Source organism: Sapajus apella, unplaced genomic scaffold, assembly GCF_009761245.1.
Source record: "Sapajus apella isolate SASKATOON/1434 unplaced genomic scaffold, GSC_monkey_1.0 scaffold391, whole genome shotgun sequence".
NCBI lineage: Eukaryota > Metazoa > Chordata > Mammalia > Primates > Cebidae > Sapajus > Sapajus apella.
The window spans coordinates 22262-41936 of NW_022437328.1; the positions used below are offsets into that span (position 1 = coordinate 22262).

General features: G+C 39.5%; 1 protein-coding gene across 3 annotated transcripts; it reads right to left on the reverse strand.

Moving 5' to 3' along the window:
- Positions 1–583: 583 nt before the first annotated feature.
- Positions 584–18758, reverse strand: LOC116545822 (RNA/RNP complex-1-interacting phosphatase). 3 transcript variants are annotated; one of them, XM_032272266.1, is made up of 9 exons: positions 18488–18758; positions 15665–15740; positions 13015–13146; positions 10497–10620; positions 7142–7202; positions 5394–5440; positions 5058–5133; positions 4348–4530; positions 584–1237 (listed from the first exon to the last, which is right to left on the reverse strand). In XM_032272266.1, exons 1-9 carry the CDS (start codon positions 18586–18588, stop codon positions 1039–1041), a joined length of 999 nt encoding a protein of 332 aa, XP_032128157.1. In that variant the 5' UTR covers positions 18589–18758; the 3' UTR covers positions 584–1038. The 3 variants fall into 3 exon arrangements, with proteins under 3 accessions (XP_032128157.1, XP_032128159.1, XP_032128158.1); XM_032272267.1 differs by having other exon boundaries at positions 1009–1237; positions 4348–4515; XM_032272268.1 differs by lacking the exon at positions 15665–15740 and having other exon boundaries at positions 795–1237; positions 18488–18741.
- Between the last annotated feature and the right edge of the window lie 917 nt (positions 18759–19675).

Consider the following 19675-nt stretch of genomic DNA (forward strand, 5'->3'; position numbering starts at 1 on the left):
TACAAAAGTTTTCAAGTTTTCTGGGCAGCTCTACCCAGAAGATGACAATTATCCTGCCAGGTAAATTACTCACTGTAATTTAATAAGTCAGCAATCCGGTGTATCCATCCGTCTCTCCTGCTTATTTGACAGTCCATAAAAATTCATCTATTCCTGTGTGAGACAGTATATCTGGCAATTCAAAGAAAGTTGGTCAAATCCCACAACTGACTGCCAAAGAAAGAAATATCTAATCACAAAAAAATACCATGATTAAGGCCGTGCACAGTGGCTCATGCCTGTAATCTCACCAGTTTGGGAGGCTAAGGCAGGTGAATCATGAGGTCAGGAGTTCAAGACCAGCCTAGCCAATATGATGAAACACCATCTCTACTAAAAATACAAAAATTAGCCTGGCATGGTGGCACAATCCTGTAGTCCCAGCTACTCAGGAGGCTGAGGCAGAAGAATTGCCTGAACCTGGAAGGTGGAGGTTGCAGTGAGCCAAGACAGCAGCACTGCACTCCAGCCTGGGTGACAAAACAAGACTCTATCTCAAAACAAAAACAAAACTAAACAAAAAAACACAATTACAGATCATGACTAGGTTCTAAAGACAGTATCTCCCAGGTAGATTTTAATAGAAATTTTGAACAGTTATAGAAAATAAAGATGTCCTTTGGGTCAACAGAACACAACAAAAACAATAAAAATTTCTGTACATAAACACACACATCACAAGTCTAGTCAGAGAGAAAAACATAGAAAAATGAGAGAATTTTAAAAAAATAATTTGCAAGGAAAATTCTTAATGCTTCAGTTCTAAAATACTCTTTTCATTTAGAAAAATTTAGGACTGGAATAACATTTTTTTCCTGCAGTGCTGTAATTACTGCAAATTTATCAGCAAAGAGGTAAACAGCAATATAATTTTTCCTTAAGCTTGAAAACATAAGGGAACAATAAAGAAACCTCATTAGACCTCATCTAATTAAAAGTCGCACCAGTAACCTTCAGGCCAGCTCTGGTCTCCAGGTACAATTCCAGGAGAGGTTTGTATCACTGGGTCCATTCCCAATAGGCCGGATAGGATAGTCCAGAGTAATTGTCAGGATACCACCTTCTTCTCTCCTGGGCTGCTCGACTGGCATTTGGCTTCACATTCCAAGTGTACCTCCTGTGTGAATAATCTTCTCCAGGGGGACCAGGAGGAGGGATATGGCCTCTCTGGTAAATATCTGTATTCCGTGAAAACGTTCTTAAAGCAAAACAAAAAGTAATAAGCCATTACTAGGATTAATTTATTTTAAAATTATATTTTTATAAAATATTTTGAATTCATAAATTTACAAAGTAGTATATACGCTACTGTTTACTACGTGTGTGACCTTGGCAGATAAACTACTTAACTTTTATTTCCCTAAGTTCTGTATAAAAAGGGGCTTATAACACTTTCCACCTTCATGAGCTGTTATGAAGCTAAATTAAGAAAATACCTTTCAATTACCCACAATGCCCTGGCACAGAGTGGATTCCCAGAAGCCTTTCTACCTTTCCCTACAGAGATAAATGCATGGAATGCATGCCCATACTACTCCAATTAAATACTTTCTCTCCCAAAGTCTGGTAAGGTTGACATAAGACACAATAAGCTATTTAGTACTGAAAACACCCAGCTACTTCCACTTTATAAACAAAAATACATAAATCGTAAAGTGTAGAAAAACTTTAACCATGGTACATGCAACAAATTTGAAAAAACAGGATTTAAATTTACTTGTTTCAAAAGCAAGATCAGAAAATCTTCTATAATTATACAAAAAAAATTTGGAAATCTCAGAAAAGAAGCAATAACACCCTGCTACAGAGCCCTCAATCCCACTTACTATAATTCAATTAGTAGTTCCTTTGGTTCTTTTCCTCAGCATCTTTTTCTGACTGTTGAATCACAGCCTATTATTTTCACTTATCATAAATAAGCTACCACTTTCAATGGCTTTATAAAATGTTATAGTATAGATGTAATCATTATTTAGCTACATTCTCCAGTTGGAAACACAGCAGCTACAGGTTTTTCCACAACCACAAATGATGCTGGGATTAACATTGCAAAACATACACTATGGGATCCTGAGCTAGCCCAGGGTCTGACACATGGTAGGGAGCTTGAGAAATGTGCTGAAGGATTAAGTAAATATAGCTTTTTCTGCATTTTGAAGTATTTCCTTAGTCTCAAAATGAAATTATTAGGTAAAACATTTTTATGGCTCTTGAAATTATGCTTCAAAAGGCTTATACCAATTTTCACTGCCACTATCAACATGCTTTTGAAATGTTTGTTTATACCTTTTAAAAATGTCAATTTCTCAGCCAGGGTTGGTGGCTCATACCTATAATCCCAGCACTTTGGGAGGCTGAGGCAGGCAGATCACTTGAGGTCAGGAGTTTGAGACCAGCCTGTTCAACATGGCGAAATCCCATCTCTACTAAAAATACAAAATTAGCTGGGTGTGGTGGGTGGTGCATGCCTGTAATCCCAGCTACTCGGGAGGCTGAGGCAGGACAATCACTTGAACCTGGGAGGCAGAGGTTGTGGTGAGCTCAGACTGTGCCATTGCACTCCAGACTGGGCAACAAGAGTGAAAATCTGACTCACAAAACAAACAGGGTTCCAACATGTTGCCCAAGCTGGTCTCCCAACTCCTGTGCTCAAGCAATCCTTCCACTTTGGCCTCCCTAAATGCTGAGCTAACAGGCATGGCCTAAAAATGCCAATGTATTTTTGAAAGTATTTACAATGTGCTAAACTGTTTAAATTCATGTTAACTGTCAACAATAACCACTATGGGGTATGTATTACTAAAATCTCCATCTGACTGATGGAAAAATGGAAATATAGACTGGTTAAGTATCTTACCCAAGATCACAAAGCAAGTAACAGAGCCCAGATGCAAAACCAGGTCCAGCCTGACAACCTCTACACTGGAGTGCTTATCAAAAACTGTTGCTAAATATGCCAGGGGAGGTTATGCCAGGGGAGGTGGCTCATGCCTGTAATCCCAGCACTTTGGGAGACAAAGGTGAGTGGATCACCTGAGGTCAGGAGTTCAACACCAGCCTAGCCAACATGGTGAAACCCCTATCTCTAGTAAAATAAAAAAATAAGCCGGGCATGGTGGCAGATGCCTATAATCCCAGCTACTCACAAGGCTGAGGCAGGAGAATTGCTTGAACCTGGGAAGTAGCAGTTGTAGTGAGCCAAGTTTGTGCCACTCTGTTGCACTCCAGCCTGGGCAACAGAGCAAGACTCCGTCTCCAAAAACAAACCAAAAAAACAAAAATAAAAAACACACGGTTGATAAATTAAGAGGCAAAGAATAACATCTTGCTATTTGTGATGCTTAATTGTAGGCGTCAACTTGACCGGATTAAGAGATACCTAGATAGCTGGTGAAGTACTGTTTCTGGGAGTGTCTCTGAGGGTGTTTCCAGAGGATACTGGTGTGTGAGTGGGTGAACTGAGTGAGAGGATACACCCTCAACATGGGTAGATACCATCCAATAGGCCGGAGGCCTGGATGGAACAAAAGGCAGAGGAAAGGCTAATTGTGCTCTCTCCTGGAGCTGGAATACCCTACCCTCTCCTACTCTTGGACGTCAGAACTCCAGGCTTCCTTGCCTTTGGACTTGAGGACTCGTGCCAGTGTTCTCCAACCCTTACCAGATTTGCAGGCCTTCAGCCTTGGATTGAGAGTTATTGCACCAGCTTGCCTGGTTCTCCAGCTTGCAGACAGCCTACTATGAAACTTCTTGGCCTTCCTAAGTGCATAAGCTAATTCTCCTAATAAAAAAGCCCTGCCACCAACCCATTCATCCATCCATCCAACCTACTGGTTCTATCATTCTGGAGAACTCATACTAAATTACTACTTTAATCATACTGACACTTCCCCCAAGTGAAAATACTTTTGTGTTTATCTGTTCAGATACTTCACAATTTTTCTATTAGGATTTTAATATTTTTCTTATAATTTGTATTAACTCTCTAACAACCTTCCTTATTCTAAAAACCATACCATATTAATGTAGCCTACGAACATAAGACCCTTTTTGATAAGCCAAGAGTTTCATGTGGCTAAGTTCAATATCAATGAAAATTTCTAAGTCCCTTTCCCAGTTGCCTCTGAAAAGTCACATATTCCTGTCCTGTAACTGATATTTCCAGTGCTAAATGCAAAATAAAGAGCAGAATAATATCTCCTGGTTCAAATTGATCAGCAAGAACTCCTCATCAGTATCATAATGTGTTTTCATTAATTATATTAATTTCTATCTCAATATTAGAAAAAGGAAAGCAGAGAAAGGTACCTGACTGATTGTTGCAAATTTTGGGTCCGGGTGTGGAAATGCCGAGGAGTTGAGTGACCCTGGATCCAATGTAGATTACACCTAGGTCTTTGTTTAACAGGCTTATTCATGGTGTGGGATGGTTGCATGAAATGTGCCGAGTCTTCAAAACCACTTGGCCTGGGTACACTGGAATTCCAATTCCTTAAACAGAGTATTTCCACACAATATTACTGGCTCCCAAATGTAGTAGTCAATTTAGTGACTATATTTTGGCCTATGAAAATAACAATTTCTTCCTTCTCCCATTCCCATTTGTTTAAATCTTCCCAAACAAATAAGCTACCAGAAGAATAGATATATGAAGCTTAAATTATATAAAAAGAGATCTCCCTGCCATACAAATCTCACATATAAAACACAAGAATTACGGGCGTTGTGGCTCACGCTTGCAATCCTAACACGCTGGGAGACCTAGGCAAGCAGATCACAAGGAGTTCCAGACCAGCCTGGCCAACAGGGTGAAACCCCGTCTCTACTAAAAAAAAATAAAAATTAGCTGTGCATGGCACACCTGTAATCCCAGCTCTTTGGGAGGGTGAGGCAGGAGAACTGTGTAAACTTAAGAGGTGGAGATTGCAGTGAGCCAAGATTGTGCCATTGCCCTCTGGCGTGGGCAACAGAGCAAGACGCCGTCATAAATGAATGAATAAACAAACAAATAGACTTACTTTCTGATAGGACCGTTCTGAAGGTCGTCGATGTAGTTTTTTCTTTCTAAGCAATGTCCCCGGCACCTATTGAATACTGAGGAGTGGATAAACTGTTAGAAATAACTGTACGAAAAGCAAATCTTTCCCAGAAAAAGTAAATTAGGCTGAAATGCACAATTCAGGCTGTGATATCTCACTACTTCCACAGACTTTTATCGATTTTTTTGCAAGACTATCTTATTTTGGAGCAAATGAATTACAAACTTCTTTGTTACCAAAATTCGAGAAATTCTTCTACGTTTCCACCTTTAACTTTTACAAAAAGGGAAAAATAGTGACAACCCTCATACTTACATTCAATTGCATCATCTGGCCTCATGCCTTCTACATCAATCAAATATCTAACAAAACAACATAATTTGGGTCATTTATATATACGAAAAGAAAAAAAAATCAAGATTTTTCAAAAAAGGTCCTATTTGAACTTACATAGATATAAAAATCCTAAGAAAATATCAGCACATCGAATCCAGCAATTATTAAAGGATGACAAACCATGACCACAAAAAGACGTTTTTCAAGAATGCAAGGATGACTCAACTTCAGAAGATCTATTTACATATTTATTTACATTACTATAATAAAATACAGAATCATTTTTTATCAAAATGCTTTATATACTAAAAATAGACTTCCTTAATATGACAGAGTATTAATCTGAAACCAACAACAAACAAAAATTGGGAAAAATATCAACATTATATCTAAAAACTACTATATAACCAACAGAATGGGCCAGAAACTTGGGAGTCACCATCACTGTCAGCCATTTCTTCCATACTCTCATCTTGAATCCACCACCATTTCCTGACAACAACATTACCTAAATATCTCCAGAATATGTCTGTATCTTTCCAAAAAAATGACCACCATGCCCTGGTCCACTCCACCACTACGCCTTAATTCCTACAAACACCTCCTAACGTGTCTCCTTGCTTCTACCTCTTTCCCTCTGCAGTGTATTCTCCACTCAGCAGTAAGATGACAGATTGAAAATATGAATTTGATTGTTTTCCACACTCATCCCCAACAAAAAAAAATTCAATGGTTTTCTATTGTTCTTAAGCTAGTGACCAAAACCTTACACATAGCTCTGCATGGTTTTAGCTCCTACCCCTACTTCCAGCTCCATTTTAATGCCATACTTCCCCCATGGCCCAGCCTCCCTGGCCAGCTCCTCCAACACAGTATACGTTTTCCTGTTACATGGGCTTTGCTGATCCTTAACGTTCGCAATTCTCTCCGCAACGGTCCTTTCTGGTGAACACCTACTCTTACTTCAGATAGTTGCTCAGACCTCCTCACGGAAACCTCTAGTCCTCTCCCTGAAGTCAAATCCTCCCTGTTCTATGCTCTCATTGTACCACGTTCCCTCTGCTCCTCAGCACTTGTCAGAGTTGTAATTCTACAGGCATTTGTGTGATTTTTTATTATCTACTCCCTCCCTAGACTGTTAGGAGGCACAGGGCAGCTGAAGTCTCTTTGCTAGCACCCAGCACAGTGCCTACACATAACAGATGCTCGGGAGATATTTTCTGAATGAACAAAAATCAGTACAGTGTGGGAACATCCATGAAAACCATAAGGACACATATGATTTGATTCAGAAATTCTACTTTGAGTGAAATTACCTCTAGGGCTACGGCATGTGTATTAAAAAATGTTTATATAGAAATGTTCACTACTCCAATGTTTTATAATACCAAATTTCTGACTTGTGTGTTCATTGGTATGCAAAGGAATGCAGCCCTTAAAAAGAATGAGTAGTTCAAGTCTTTAAAAGAAAGATGTCTATCACATATTAAATTTAAAAACAATGTCTAACTATTATACCATTCAATCACATGTATGTTTGTATCTGCATTTTTAGAGTCTGAAAAGATGCATACTAAATTATTAACGGTGGTAATCGCTCGGTGGGATCAAGATTGCCTTCTACTTCATGTATTTCTGTATTGGTTGCATTTTTTTTACAACAAGTTTACATTATAAACAGACAGTAACAACTTTAAAATGGTCTCCCTCTGGGGTCGGCAACTTACCTGCAAATGAGGTAGCCAGTCCTGTTTAACCCATGAGTACAGTGGACACCAATAAGTTTGTCTATTAAAAAAAAAATACAAGGTTAAGTAACTGAAGTAGACACAGAAGTGTGTAACATTACACTGCCCTGAAAATGAATAACTCTGAAGAATTCTTCTTTTTATGAACATAACTATAAAGAATACTCTAACAGAATGCCAAAATTCACTGCTTCTGGGAAAGTTTGCATAGTCCCAATTAGACTCAATGATGTAAACTACAGGCCTGGTAAGATACTAACAGCCAAAAGTGCAATGAGACAAACCATCTATCTTAAAGAATGCCCATCAGTAATCCATTTAATTACACAAAAAGGGAGTGAAAGCAACAACAGGCTATGAGAAGAATGAAATTTGTTTCTGAATGAAACAAATGAAATGCCTTCACTTTTGATACTGAATAGTAAGGACAGTTTCCATAGTACTCAAGTTCCCAAAGAGCTTCCATTCCTTCTCTCGTTCGATGCTCCACACATGCCACAGGTCTACGTACCCTGTGAAGGACTCAGGTAAATAGCACTATTCACACTATAGTATAAAAAGGCAAGGCAAACAGTACAAGACTAGAATAAAGCCTAAGAGTTTTCCCATTACACCATATTATTTCTTAGTCCATCCTTTAAAAAAAATTATATAAGGAATTAAATAAAAAACGTGTAGTTTATCCTTGCAAAATCTGCGTTTGTGACTATGTGGCATCAGGTAAAGAAGGCAGTCATTGGCCAAGTGTGGTGGCTCATGCTTTTCAAGCCTGGTGAACATGGTGAAACTGTCTCTACTAAAAAGTTAGCTGGGTGCTGTGGCAGGTGGATGTAATCCCAGCTACTCAGGAGGGTGAGGCAGGAGAATCGCTTGAATCTGAGAGTCAGAGGTTGTAGTGAGCTGAGATCACACCACTACACTCCAGCCTGGGTGACAGAGGGAGACTGCCTCAAAAAAAAAAAAAAAAAAAAAAAAAAAACCAGAAAAGAAAAAAGAAGGCACTCATTATTGCCTGCCTGGATTACTACCACAAATTAATCTCCCTACTTCTATCTCAATTGATCCTCTATATAGCAGATGTTGTCTTTCTGAAACATAAGCCTGGGTTGTTTTTGCTTAAAAATCTTAATTTAGCATAGCATGAAGCCCAAACTTAGCATGGCACTTAGAATCCTTTATCAACTGATATCAATCTGTCTTTCCAACTGATCCACGTCCACAATGATCCTAAGTATGATTTATGAGGGCTTATATGATCCACCTCCCTTCTGCCCACCCTCAACCTCTGGGATCCCATTTCTCCCGCTCTGACCCTCATTACCGCCACTCCAGCCACACTGGCCTCTTTACCACTCCTCAAACATGCCTAGCACAGTCATGCCTCAGGGACTTTGCACTGCTGTTCCCTCTGCCTTGGAACACTCCTCTCCAGACACCCAATGACTTGGTTCACTACTTCCTTTAAGGTTCTGCTCAAATGATATCTTCATAAAGAGGCCTTCCTGATCACTCACATCTTCCCTCACCCCTTTATCCTGTTTTGTTATTCTCTAAAGCACTTATCACCATATATATTCCATGTATCTATTTGCTTATTTCTCTCCCCCACTAGAATGTAAAGTATATAAGGGCAAGGACTTTGTTCTATTCCCACTTTTTAGAAAAGTGTCTTCAACTTAGTTATATAATTATTTGTTGAAAATGAACATATGAACTCCATGCCTTTTCACACTATCTTCTAGTCACACATGAGGCTGCCTCTCCATGGCTTTATGCCTGGTGCCTTTTGTACCTAATCCCCAAAACTGGGCTGTCCTTTTCTCATTCTGGCAAAATTCTCTTCTCCGCAGCTCGAATGTTGTCTCCAGTGAGGCTGTCATCAATCTCTCCTCTATATTCTCACTGTACTTAATTTATTCTTTTATGATAAGGAACTGTCTTTTTGTCTATAATTAACCCACATCTTAAACCACTTGCACTACATGTTTATTTTCCTAGATAACTGTGAGCTGCTATAATAAAAAACAAAGACTGCTAACACCTCTGTGTCCTCATGCTCTAGCAACAAACCTAAAAGGATCTCCATATTTACTGAATCAATTTATTTTGAGTCTCTACCAGTTCTAGAAGAGAGTGGAGGGTGTAGTGTCCTCTTTTTATCAGTGAGCCTGGTATCTGTGGGACTCGTTTATAGAAGAGATAGCCAAACTGATTACAAACAAGGTCCCACGCCTGCTGTGGAAGTAGGTACTGCAAGACTCTGCCAGCCAGCACAACTCGGGCAGAAGACCAACATGGAGTTCAGTCTATCCATCTGACGACAATCAGTGTAACATGTGAACAACTAAGATTTAAAAATGTGTTCTCATGTATTCATAAGGACCTCCTAGCCCTCACAGAACAGATGAGGCGCTATATAAAAGTTTCACACTAACGAGCCTGGAAGCAGTGAACAGGCCATCAGCTGTACCCTCATATCTTAAAAGGTGGTATTTCTGTGACAACAACGTATACAAATGAGAAAGCCAAACTTCTCAAGTTTTAAAGTTAAAGTACAGGGGAAGATCTGTGAACAACGAAGATCTGTTAACATAATCAAAAGCTAGTGTCTACATTAAGTGACTGACTGGGTTATAATTGGAAATTTTATCTTCAAACCCACTGACCCAGTCTCTACCTCTCACCTTCCATTTCCTATCTTCCCACCTCTGTCTCTATTCTGTCTCCACTATGCCATCACATTTTTAAAAAAGGAATATTTACGTTAGATTTATGTAAGAGTGTACACTCCTCAAGCTAAATTTGAAAAAAGGCAAAATGAAGGCTTTGTCCTGTGGGTGTCAGTGGCTTTCCAAACACAAAAGTTTCTTCAGTCTTAAAATACGGTAAGTAACACGTTCTTTTGGCAGGTAGATGCCAGAAAAAGGCAACTGGATCCTTAAGATAAAGAGGCTGTTAGGTTCTATTTTCAACACTGTAAGGTAAATCTTAAAGCAGGAACAAGAAAGCACCAGCCTTTGGCTTATGTTCTCCCCCATGAAGAATAAGAGGTGGTGGTATCCTTCCTCATTTGTACTCAAAGTGGAAAAACAACACAAATATCTTAAATATGTATGACAAAGGGGCAATTCCACTGGTGCACTCCTTCTTGTTTTCCTTCTAGGGGTCTGTCCCATTCCTAATCATCTTACCCTGTTAGCACCATCTGACATTTTCATCATCTTAGCATTATTAAATACAACAGGTCTAAGGTTACAACTATGAAAAAATACCAAAAATTTCCCAACCCCATTCATAGCACACCAAAGTTCCAATAAGCCGAACAAAAACTCACCGTTATCTTTATTTTCTTTCAAAAATGCATTAACAGCGTGTTTGAATTTAAAAATTGTCTCATCATCAGGCACTTGATGCCCAACTGTAAAAATTTTTAAGTAAGGAATAGTTTCTGGCAAATCCTATAAAGCAAAACCATACAAGATGTATTATTTCATTTGCAGAGAAAGAATTAAAGAGTAATTAGGGGACCCAGAATATAAGCCAAGAGACTATGATAAACTTAATATGCCAAAATCAGAATATGCAATTGCAATAAAGAGCCATTTTTTGTAATATTGCTACAACCAGGAAGCATCACTTATTTTCAATAAAACTGCGCCATAGTCAATAGATGTCCAAAACTGAAAGCAAATTCCATGTGAATGAATTCATATTTAACCATAAATTATATAAACAGTTCCGTTTAACATTTCACAATTCAAGGGCCAGTGCCTGCATAAAGCAGCTACGATTTAAGTAGAAGAGTAGAATAGAGTCAGAAGAACTTGGATTTGAATTGTCAGATAGAGCGAATTCCAGGCATTGTTGAGAACTGATACTCTTGGCTTGGAAGAGAGTAGATTCAGATAAAAGCCAGAAGAGGGCATGTGAGAATCCTTTTAACCATTTGTAAGTGTATCATTCAGTGGCATTACATTCATAGTATTGTGTAACTATCACCACTCAAAAACTTTTTCGTCATCCCTGACAAAAAGACTCTTAACCATTAAACCATAATTCCGTTTTTTCCCCACATCCTAGATCCTTTAGTCTGTTTTCTGTCTCTGTGAATTTGTCTATTCTAGGTACTTCATACAAGTGGAATCACATATGTGTCCTTCTGTGTCTGGTTTATTTCACTAAGCATGATTTTTAAGGCTCATCCATATTGTAGCATGTATTCAATTTATTCTTTTTTTAGCTGAGTAATATTCCATTGCGTGCATATACTATGTTTTGTGTATCCATTCACGTATTGATGGACACTTGGGTTGTTTCCACCTTTTGGCCATTTGACAAATGCTGCTGTGAATACTGGCGTACAAGTATTTGTTTAAATCCTTACTTTCAGTTCTTTTAGAACTGAAGTTCTGAGTTTAAATGGAGAGTATCAGCATGAACTCAGGATGTATCTTACATTACAAACATACATATTTCCTAGCACCGTCCACAGAGAAAGACTAGAAACAATGAGCCTAGAGGCACTGAACACTCAAGCACTCAGAATGTAATCTCTAAATATCATTCCCACCAAAAGGAATCAAAAGCTCCTTGGGAAAATGGCTGAGTTCAGGGTGGGGCAGGAAATGTAGGAGATAAACCTGGAATATTTTTCCATATAAATAGCAAAAAAAGAGTGATCAAAGGTTACTAGGATTGTATCAAAAGGACTCAGGAGACAATCTAAGAAGCTCCAACCTCCAAAGATAGGGCCTCAATCTGTGCTTCAATTTAAAAAAAGGAGAAAGAACTAAATTTAAGTTTTAGGTCATCCTTTTTTGAGCCTGTTTTATCTTCTGTAAAATTATGTATTAATTGTTAACCATTTCTCCTCTGAGCAAAGAAAAAGCACTCAACAGAAGATATTAGCACAACTGCTCCTTCATCAACACAGGATTGTTGAGTCGATTAGATAAGCTAATACATGTGTGAAAGCACCTTTTATTTTGGGTTGAAGTCTTGCTCTGATGCCCAGGCTGTTGTACAGTGGCATGATCTTGGCTCACTGCAACCTCAGCTTCCCAGGTACAAGCAATTCTCCTGCCTCAGCCTCCCTAGTAGATGGGATTAGAGGCATGCGCCACCACACCCGGCTAATGTTTTTGTATTTTTAATAGGGACGGGATTTCACCATGCTGGCAAGGCTGGTCTCAAACTCCTGACCTCAGGTGATCCATCCGCCTCAACCTCCCAAAGTCCTGGGATTACAGGCAGAAGCCACCACACCCAGCTGAAAGTACTTTTTAGGTGGCAAACTGCTGTACAAATATTACCTAACATTAGATGTTACTGTTTCCAAAAGCCATGGAACTAGTCAGAAAAAGGATCACTCTTTCACACTGAGATGCTAAATGGGGCCAAAATGATATTTAAATCTCTGTATTGTATCAATAGACACTGGGAAAAGAAATCATAAACTTAGAGAACTGTCTTTTACCATGATGCTTATACATGCTCAGGCAACTGCATAAAGTAAGTGCTAAGACATATTGGATATTCCTTTCTTTCCTCGGGCCACTGCTAGTATTAGTAAGTTTACTTCGTTTTCAAAATATAGATTATGGAAGCTTATGGAATTTCTTAGGCACACACACAGCCTACTGCCAAATATTTTAGTTCATTTCTTCAATTTCATTTGAGACAGCAATTAAAAACATAACTAAGGAAATCACTTAGTTCTTTTTTAACCTTACTACCCATCAAAGAAGGCCAGGCTTCACATAAGCACAAGATGATTACTGAATTATTATTGAATCACTATAAATTATTTTTGTATCAGAAAAAAGAACTTTTCAATTAAGGGTTCCACTTACTTCTGGTTTATAATAGCGTTGAGTATATGTTAAATCAATAATCAGTCCAAGTTCTTCATTTTGTTCTCGGACTTTGTTAAAAAGATCCAAAGGGGAAAAACATTCTTCTGGAGCAAGTTTCTTTTCAAAACTCTGTCGGAGAGAATGAAATCAGAGCAACTATGTGCTTAAAATCCTATATTACATTATGCATTTATTCAAGTCCTGTGATGCTTACAATGAGATTCAAAGGAAAGTTTCCACTCTGTTGGAACGCAGAAGGTATATGATAACAATCTTTTCTGCCAGAGTGATCAGAAAGAAAAAAATAAGCCCACTTCGAGTATTTATTTCTGTATTCATTTCCTGTTGGTCTGCTAATAAGACTGTAAACTCCAAGATTTTATTCACCACTGTAGCTCTGTCATCCAGGCTGGAGTGCAGTGGCAGAAACATGGCTCACTATAGCCTCCACCTCCCAGACTCAAGCAATCCTTCATCTCAGCCTCCCAATTAGGTGAGACTACAGGTATAAATCACCATGTCCAGATTACTTTTTTTTTTTTTTTTTTTTTAAGAGATAGGGTCTTGCCATGTTGCCCAGGCTGATCTCAAACTCCTGAGCTCAAGCAATCCTCCTGTCTCAGCCTCACAAGTATTTCTTACATGTCTACATATATGAAGGATGGCCTTCATTGCTAAATATTCTTTTATGTATGTGGCTTATTTTTTAACTTTGTGCTCTGTTCCATCAATCTGTCTGGCCATTCAGGTGCCAGCAACGTACTTTTTAAAAAATACACTAGTTTTCAGAGCAGTTTTAGGTTCACAGCAAAACTGAGCCAAAGCACAGACACTTCTCACATGTACTTTCCCTCTCCCACCCCACCCAGACTCCCCCACTATCCACATTCCATACCAGTGTGGTCCATTTGTTACAACTGAAGAACCAACTATGACACATCATTATCACCGAAGTCTAGAGTGTAGGTATGCATGATTCATTCTGTATTGTGCATTGCATGTACGTATTATGTTATACATATTTTGCCACAAAAAAATGAGAGAAAGAAAGAAGTTGAAGTTTTGATTCTTCCTTTTCTGAGCCTGTTTCATTATCTATAAAATTATTTATTAGTTGTAACCATCTATCCTCTGAGCTAGTGTGGAATAAGCACTCAAGAAGAGATATTAGTACTACTGCTACTTCATCAGCACAGGATTGTTGTGAAATATGTTACGATATGTGAAATCCTTTTACGGGTTTTGATCAATATATAACGACATGTATCTACCCTTATAATATCATAGAGAATAGTTTCACTTCCCTAAAAATTCCCTGTACCTCCAACAACTCCTTTTTCTTTTTTTCTTTTTTTTTTTTTTTTGGGGAGACAGGGTCTCACTTTGTGGCCCAGGCTGGAGTGCAGGGGCATGATCACGGCTCACTGCAGCCTTGACCTCCTGGGCTCAATCGATCGTCCTACCTCAGCCTCTCGAGCAGCAGAGACCACAAGCACATACCACCATGCCTGGTTAATTTTTTTGTAGAGTCAGGTTTTGCAATGTTGCCCAGGCTGGTCTAAAACTCCTGGACTCAAGCGATCCACCCACCTTGGCCTCCCAAAGTACTGGTATTACAAATGTGATCCACCGGGCCTGGCCTGAAACGACTCACTTTAAGCCCAGACATGCAGAGAAGTTGACACAGCAGTTGAAAAAGGAAATCTGATCTATGAGTCACAAATTAAGTAAATTCCCAAAATGTTTCAAGTGGGCTTCTCCTGATACTAAGCTGAGCTATGCTGGGGAAGTCTAATAAGACACAGAATCTAGAAAACAATATTTGTCTTCACCTTCTCATCTTTTTTATGGCTGTCAAAAGCTGTCCCCTCGTATTCTTTTCCTAGTTCCAAAAAAAACCACAATCTTGAGATTTTCCACACTGAAACCCTAACCTTGATGATCCAGGGCTTATTTTTTATTGCGACTATGGGAGGAAAAGAGGCCCACTGACATTCAGTGGTAAGGGTTACAAATTCTAGATAGCTTGCCAAATTCAGAACAGTCCTACAAATGTGTCCCACATCCTGAATGGCTTTTGAATGCCCTATTCAACATTAATATAGATAAAAAGCTGTTCATATTTAGCTTGGCCTTAGAACCTCACTCCATTTCACAAATAATCACAAATTATTTTTGTACAATTTTAATATATATTTAATTTTCCAGGATAGCAATCACCTTATCAACCAAATGAAGACTATACTTTGTTTTGTTTGGAAATCTATATTAGAAAGTCCTACCACTAAGGCAGTATCAGCCACCTAGATCAGTCTACATTTGTGGTTCTCAAATTTATGGCACAGGCAACTATTATTCTATGTCTTTTAATGCAGTCATGTCCAAACATTTATATATTGAAATATGTATTGCTTTATTATAAATTACTTTTATTTTATTCTATTATAGTTAGGGTATGAATTGGCATTTTTCTTTAAAATATTGAAGCAGGTTGTATGTACCTATGAGCTTCATCTCAGGATAGTCAAGGGGTCATTACAAAGTATTTGCTAAAAAAAAGAGAAAATGGAATGTGATAGAGCTGAGAACAGTGTTCTGCATGGTGAATTTAGATGTGTGAAAGAATACTGAATTAACCTTCGCTTACCTTTTGCAAAGGAACTTTGAAAGCTATGAAACGAGTCCCAGGCATCCGCTGGCCAATTGGGAGATAGTCTTTCCACCTATTAGATACATTTTTTTGTCAGCCAAATTGTATGTTAGCTTCGTCTCATTGCACAGAATAAGATTTCTTGAAAATGGGAATCATAGCCCACATGACATGTCCTCTCTTCTCTCTGCTTTGCATTTCACCACTCCACTTATTCAACCCCAGCAAGTAATGACCTATACTGTCTTTCTCTCCTGTTTCCCATCATGAAAATGGAAATACGGCAACAAAACAGCACAAAGTTATCATCAAATAAGGCCTATATAAAAAAGAGATACCCAGAACTTCTGTGTCCCTGATAAAACTTAGCCCAGTACCAGATACTAAAGTGCCATTAATACAAACAAATTCACTGAAATAATTTAAATTCAATTATTTCACTTCATGGTTTTAGTTTTCATACGACTGATGCCATCAAGTTCAATTACTAGGGAACTTCCAAGTTCATATTTTAAGAGAAAACCTGCTAGAAGAGGGACTGTGAACTTCACTTAATAATGCTAAGAATTACAGTGAATAGCATAAGTTAGAATTAATGGCAAGGCACAGTGGCTCAACCTTGTAATCCCAGTACTTTGGAGGGCCGAGGTTGGGGGGAGGATCACCTGAGGTCGGAAGTTCAAGGCCAGCCTGACCAACATGGAGAAACCCCGTCTCTACTACAAATACCAAAAAAAAAAAAAAATGGTGGTGCATGCCTGTAATCCTAGCCACTCAGGAGGTTGAGGCAGGAGAAACGCTTGAACCTGGGAGGTGGAGGTTGCACTAAGCTGAGATCGCCCCACTGCACTCCAGCCTGGGCAACAAGAACAGAGTTCCGTCTCAAGAAAAAAAAAAAAAGACAAAAGGAATTAACTAGCGTTAATTCAGTATATATGAAACATAGAAAGTGAGGGCAAGCAAGAGAGGCAAGAGATGGGGCTGGAGAAGGAGAGGGGATCCCAGATCATGCACAGCCTCATACTACAGACAAAAAGGAGTTCATTTTTACTCTTAAAAAAAAAATTTTTTTTTTAATTTATTTGAGACAGAGTCTCATTCTGTTGCCCAGGCTGCAATGCTGTGGCACAATCTCGGCCCACTGCAACCTCCACCTCCCAGTTTAAGCCAATTCTCGTGTCCCAGCCTCCTGAGTAGCTGGTATTACAGGCACCTGCCACCACACCCAGCTAATTTTTCTATTTTTAGTAGAGGCAGGGTTTCTCCATGTTGGCCAAGCTGGTCTCGAACTTCTGACCTCTAGTGATCAAGCCCAGTTCTGCCTCCCAAAGTGTGGGGATTACAGGTGTGAGCCACTGCGTCCAGCCCTTTTTTACTCTTAAAACAATGTTAAGAGCAATGCTCATGAGCAATATTCCAATTCCCATTAGATTTCAATATTTACTAATTACCTATTAAAAAGATTTCTTGGCCAGGTGCAGTGGCTTATGCCTGTAGTCCCAGAATTTTGGGAGGTCAAGGCAGGTGAATTGCTTTAGACCAGGAGCTCAAGAAAATCCTAGGCAACATGGCAAAACCCCATCTCTACAAAAAATAAAAATAAAAATACAAAAATTAGCTGGGCATGGTGGTGCACGCCTGGAGTCTCAGCTACCAGGGAGGCTGAAGTGGGAGAACTGAACGAGCCTGGGAGGCTGAGTTGCAATGAATTATGATTATGCCACTGCACTCTAACTTGGGTAACACAGCAAGACCCTAACTCAAAAAAAAAAAAAAAAAAAAAAAAAGGATTTTTTTGTTGTTGTTGTCATCCAGAACGGATTGGGCTGGCCGCAGCAGCTCACACCTGTAATCTCAGCACTCTGGGAGGCCGAGGCACGTGGATCACCTGCGGTCAGGAGTTCAAGACCAGCCTGAGTGATGCGATGAAACCCTGTCTCTACTAAAAATACAAAATCATTAGCTGGGAGTGGTGGCAGGCGCCTGTAATCCCATTAACTTCGGAGGCTGAGGCCGGAGAATTGCTTGAACCCGGAAGGCAGAGGTTGCGGTGAGCTGAGATCGCGCCATTGCACTCCAGCCTGAGGGACAAGGGCAAAACTCTGTCTCAAAAAAAAGAAAAAGAAAAAAATTTAGAACGACTGGATGGAAACAAAGAGGAGATCCAGTAATTAGAACCCAATTGTAACAGGTCAGGCAAGACCTGTATTAGGGGGCTGACAGAAGGTGACAGTCAAAAGACAGGACATAATATCAAGAAGATTTATTGAGGTATGAGATGGTGGAAGATGGTTTCAAGGAGTAAAAACAGTTCACTGCACATACGTGCAAAGTCTCAAAACTAATCATTTGTACGTATAAAGGAACATCTCTCCAATGAGGCCTGTTAGGACCTAACAATTTATGCTCTTTGTGATTTCTGAAAACAATACAAACCAACTTTCCACGTGAGATCACAGGGCGCTACTACTGCTGGGTTCCTAACTCAATCATACACTTTCCGCGCCAAGTAACAAGGAATTGAGGAGGTTCTATTTTGGGAATTAAGGAGTGTCCTCAAAAGTAACAGTCCTGCCTTAAAGCAAACCTTCCGTATTTTACCTAAGAGCCCTGGCCAGAACTAAGGAGAAATCACAGGACATCACAGACATTGCCCCTTTCAGCTACAGCGGGTGGCGAAGAGGGTCAAAGCCTCAAAACAAGGGGCGGACAAGCCAAGCTTGTGACAGCAAAAGTGAGACGCAGAGACCACAAAAGATGAAGCCCACGCCCAGAAGCCATGAGCTGGAAAGGCCATGCCAAAGGCCCAAGACATATTACCTTTCCGGGACGTGGTTTCCGCCCTTCTTCCTGGCCGAGGAGCGCCCAGGAAAGTCGCGTCCCCGACCCCAGCCACTGCCGGGATGATGCCATTGGCTCATATGGGTCCCAAGAAGCCGCCCACCGAATGCCAAGCCGGCCAAAAGCGCCAGTCCGGCGCCCTCAGTGCCAGGATAAGATCACAGACCGGAAGAGACTCGGAGGCCACCCACGCAGAGCTCCGGCGTCTCGCTATTGCGCATGTCGGTCGTGATGGCGTAACCACGCAGGCTTACTGAGACGCTTGATTTGTAAACAAGACTTTGGTGGCTACAGCGCCCTCTTTAGCCAGAGGCTGGTAGCACAGGTCAATGAGGGTGTGTATCCACCCTTCAGAATTCAAACAGTGTTAACAGTGTGGCACAGGGAAGTCCCTCTGTCCCCGCCCCGTACCTCCCACGAGCACCCACCCCGCACCCCCGTTCCTTATGTGTTCTTCTAGATATTTACAAGTGCTTACACTCACATTTTGCATATTGTGTATAAATATTTACTTTCACACATATGTATGTCCTCTATTTTTATACAAAAGGAGCAATTAAACATAGTGGCTATAGGGAATTTATTGCATTATAAGTATAATAATTAAAAGTACTATAATGTATTCAGCCAGTTCAATGTTAATGGATATTTAGTTGTTTTCAGGTTCTTTTCAAATCTTGTTACAGACAATGCTGCAATGTGAACATCCTTATACACATATACAGCTATATCTATATTGCTAGAAGTAGAATGTCTAGAATAAAAAGCATACAAACTTAAAATTTCGAAAGATATTACCTAATTATCCTCCAAAAATAATGTACAGACATCCACTCCCATCACAGCCAAACTTTTATTGAGTTCTATCACATACTAGGTATCATGCTAGAAGTGGACAGATGTATTTAGGTTTTAGCAAATACCAAAAATAACTGAGAGTGGAGCTCAAGTCCAAGGTTTCCACACAATCTCAAGCATAAAAATCTATACGTGTTAGAAAAACATTGAATTCTGCTACAAGTGGAACAACAAAGGAACAGCATGCACTATAGCAGCTCTGAAAATAGAACAGAATACTAAATTCTAGATTAAACTGTAAGTAATTAGGATTGTGGATTTTTAAAAGTGATTTTTACTTTTTAATTTATGAAACTATCTTACATATAT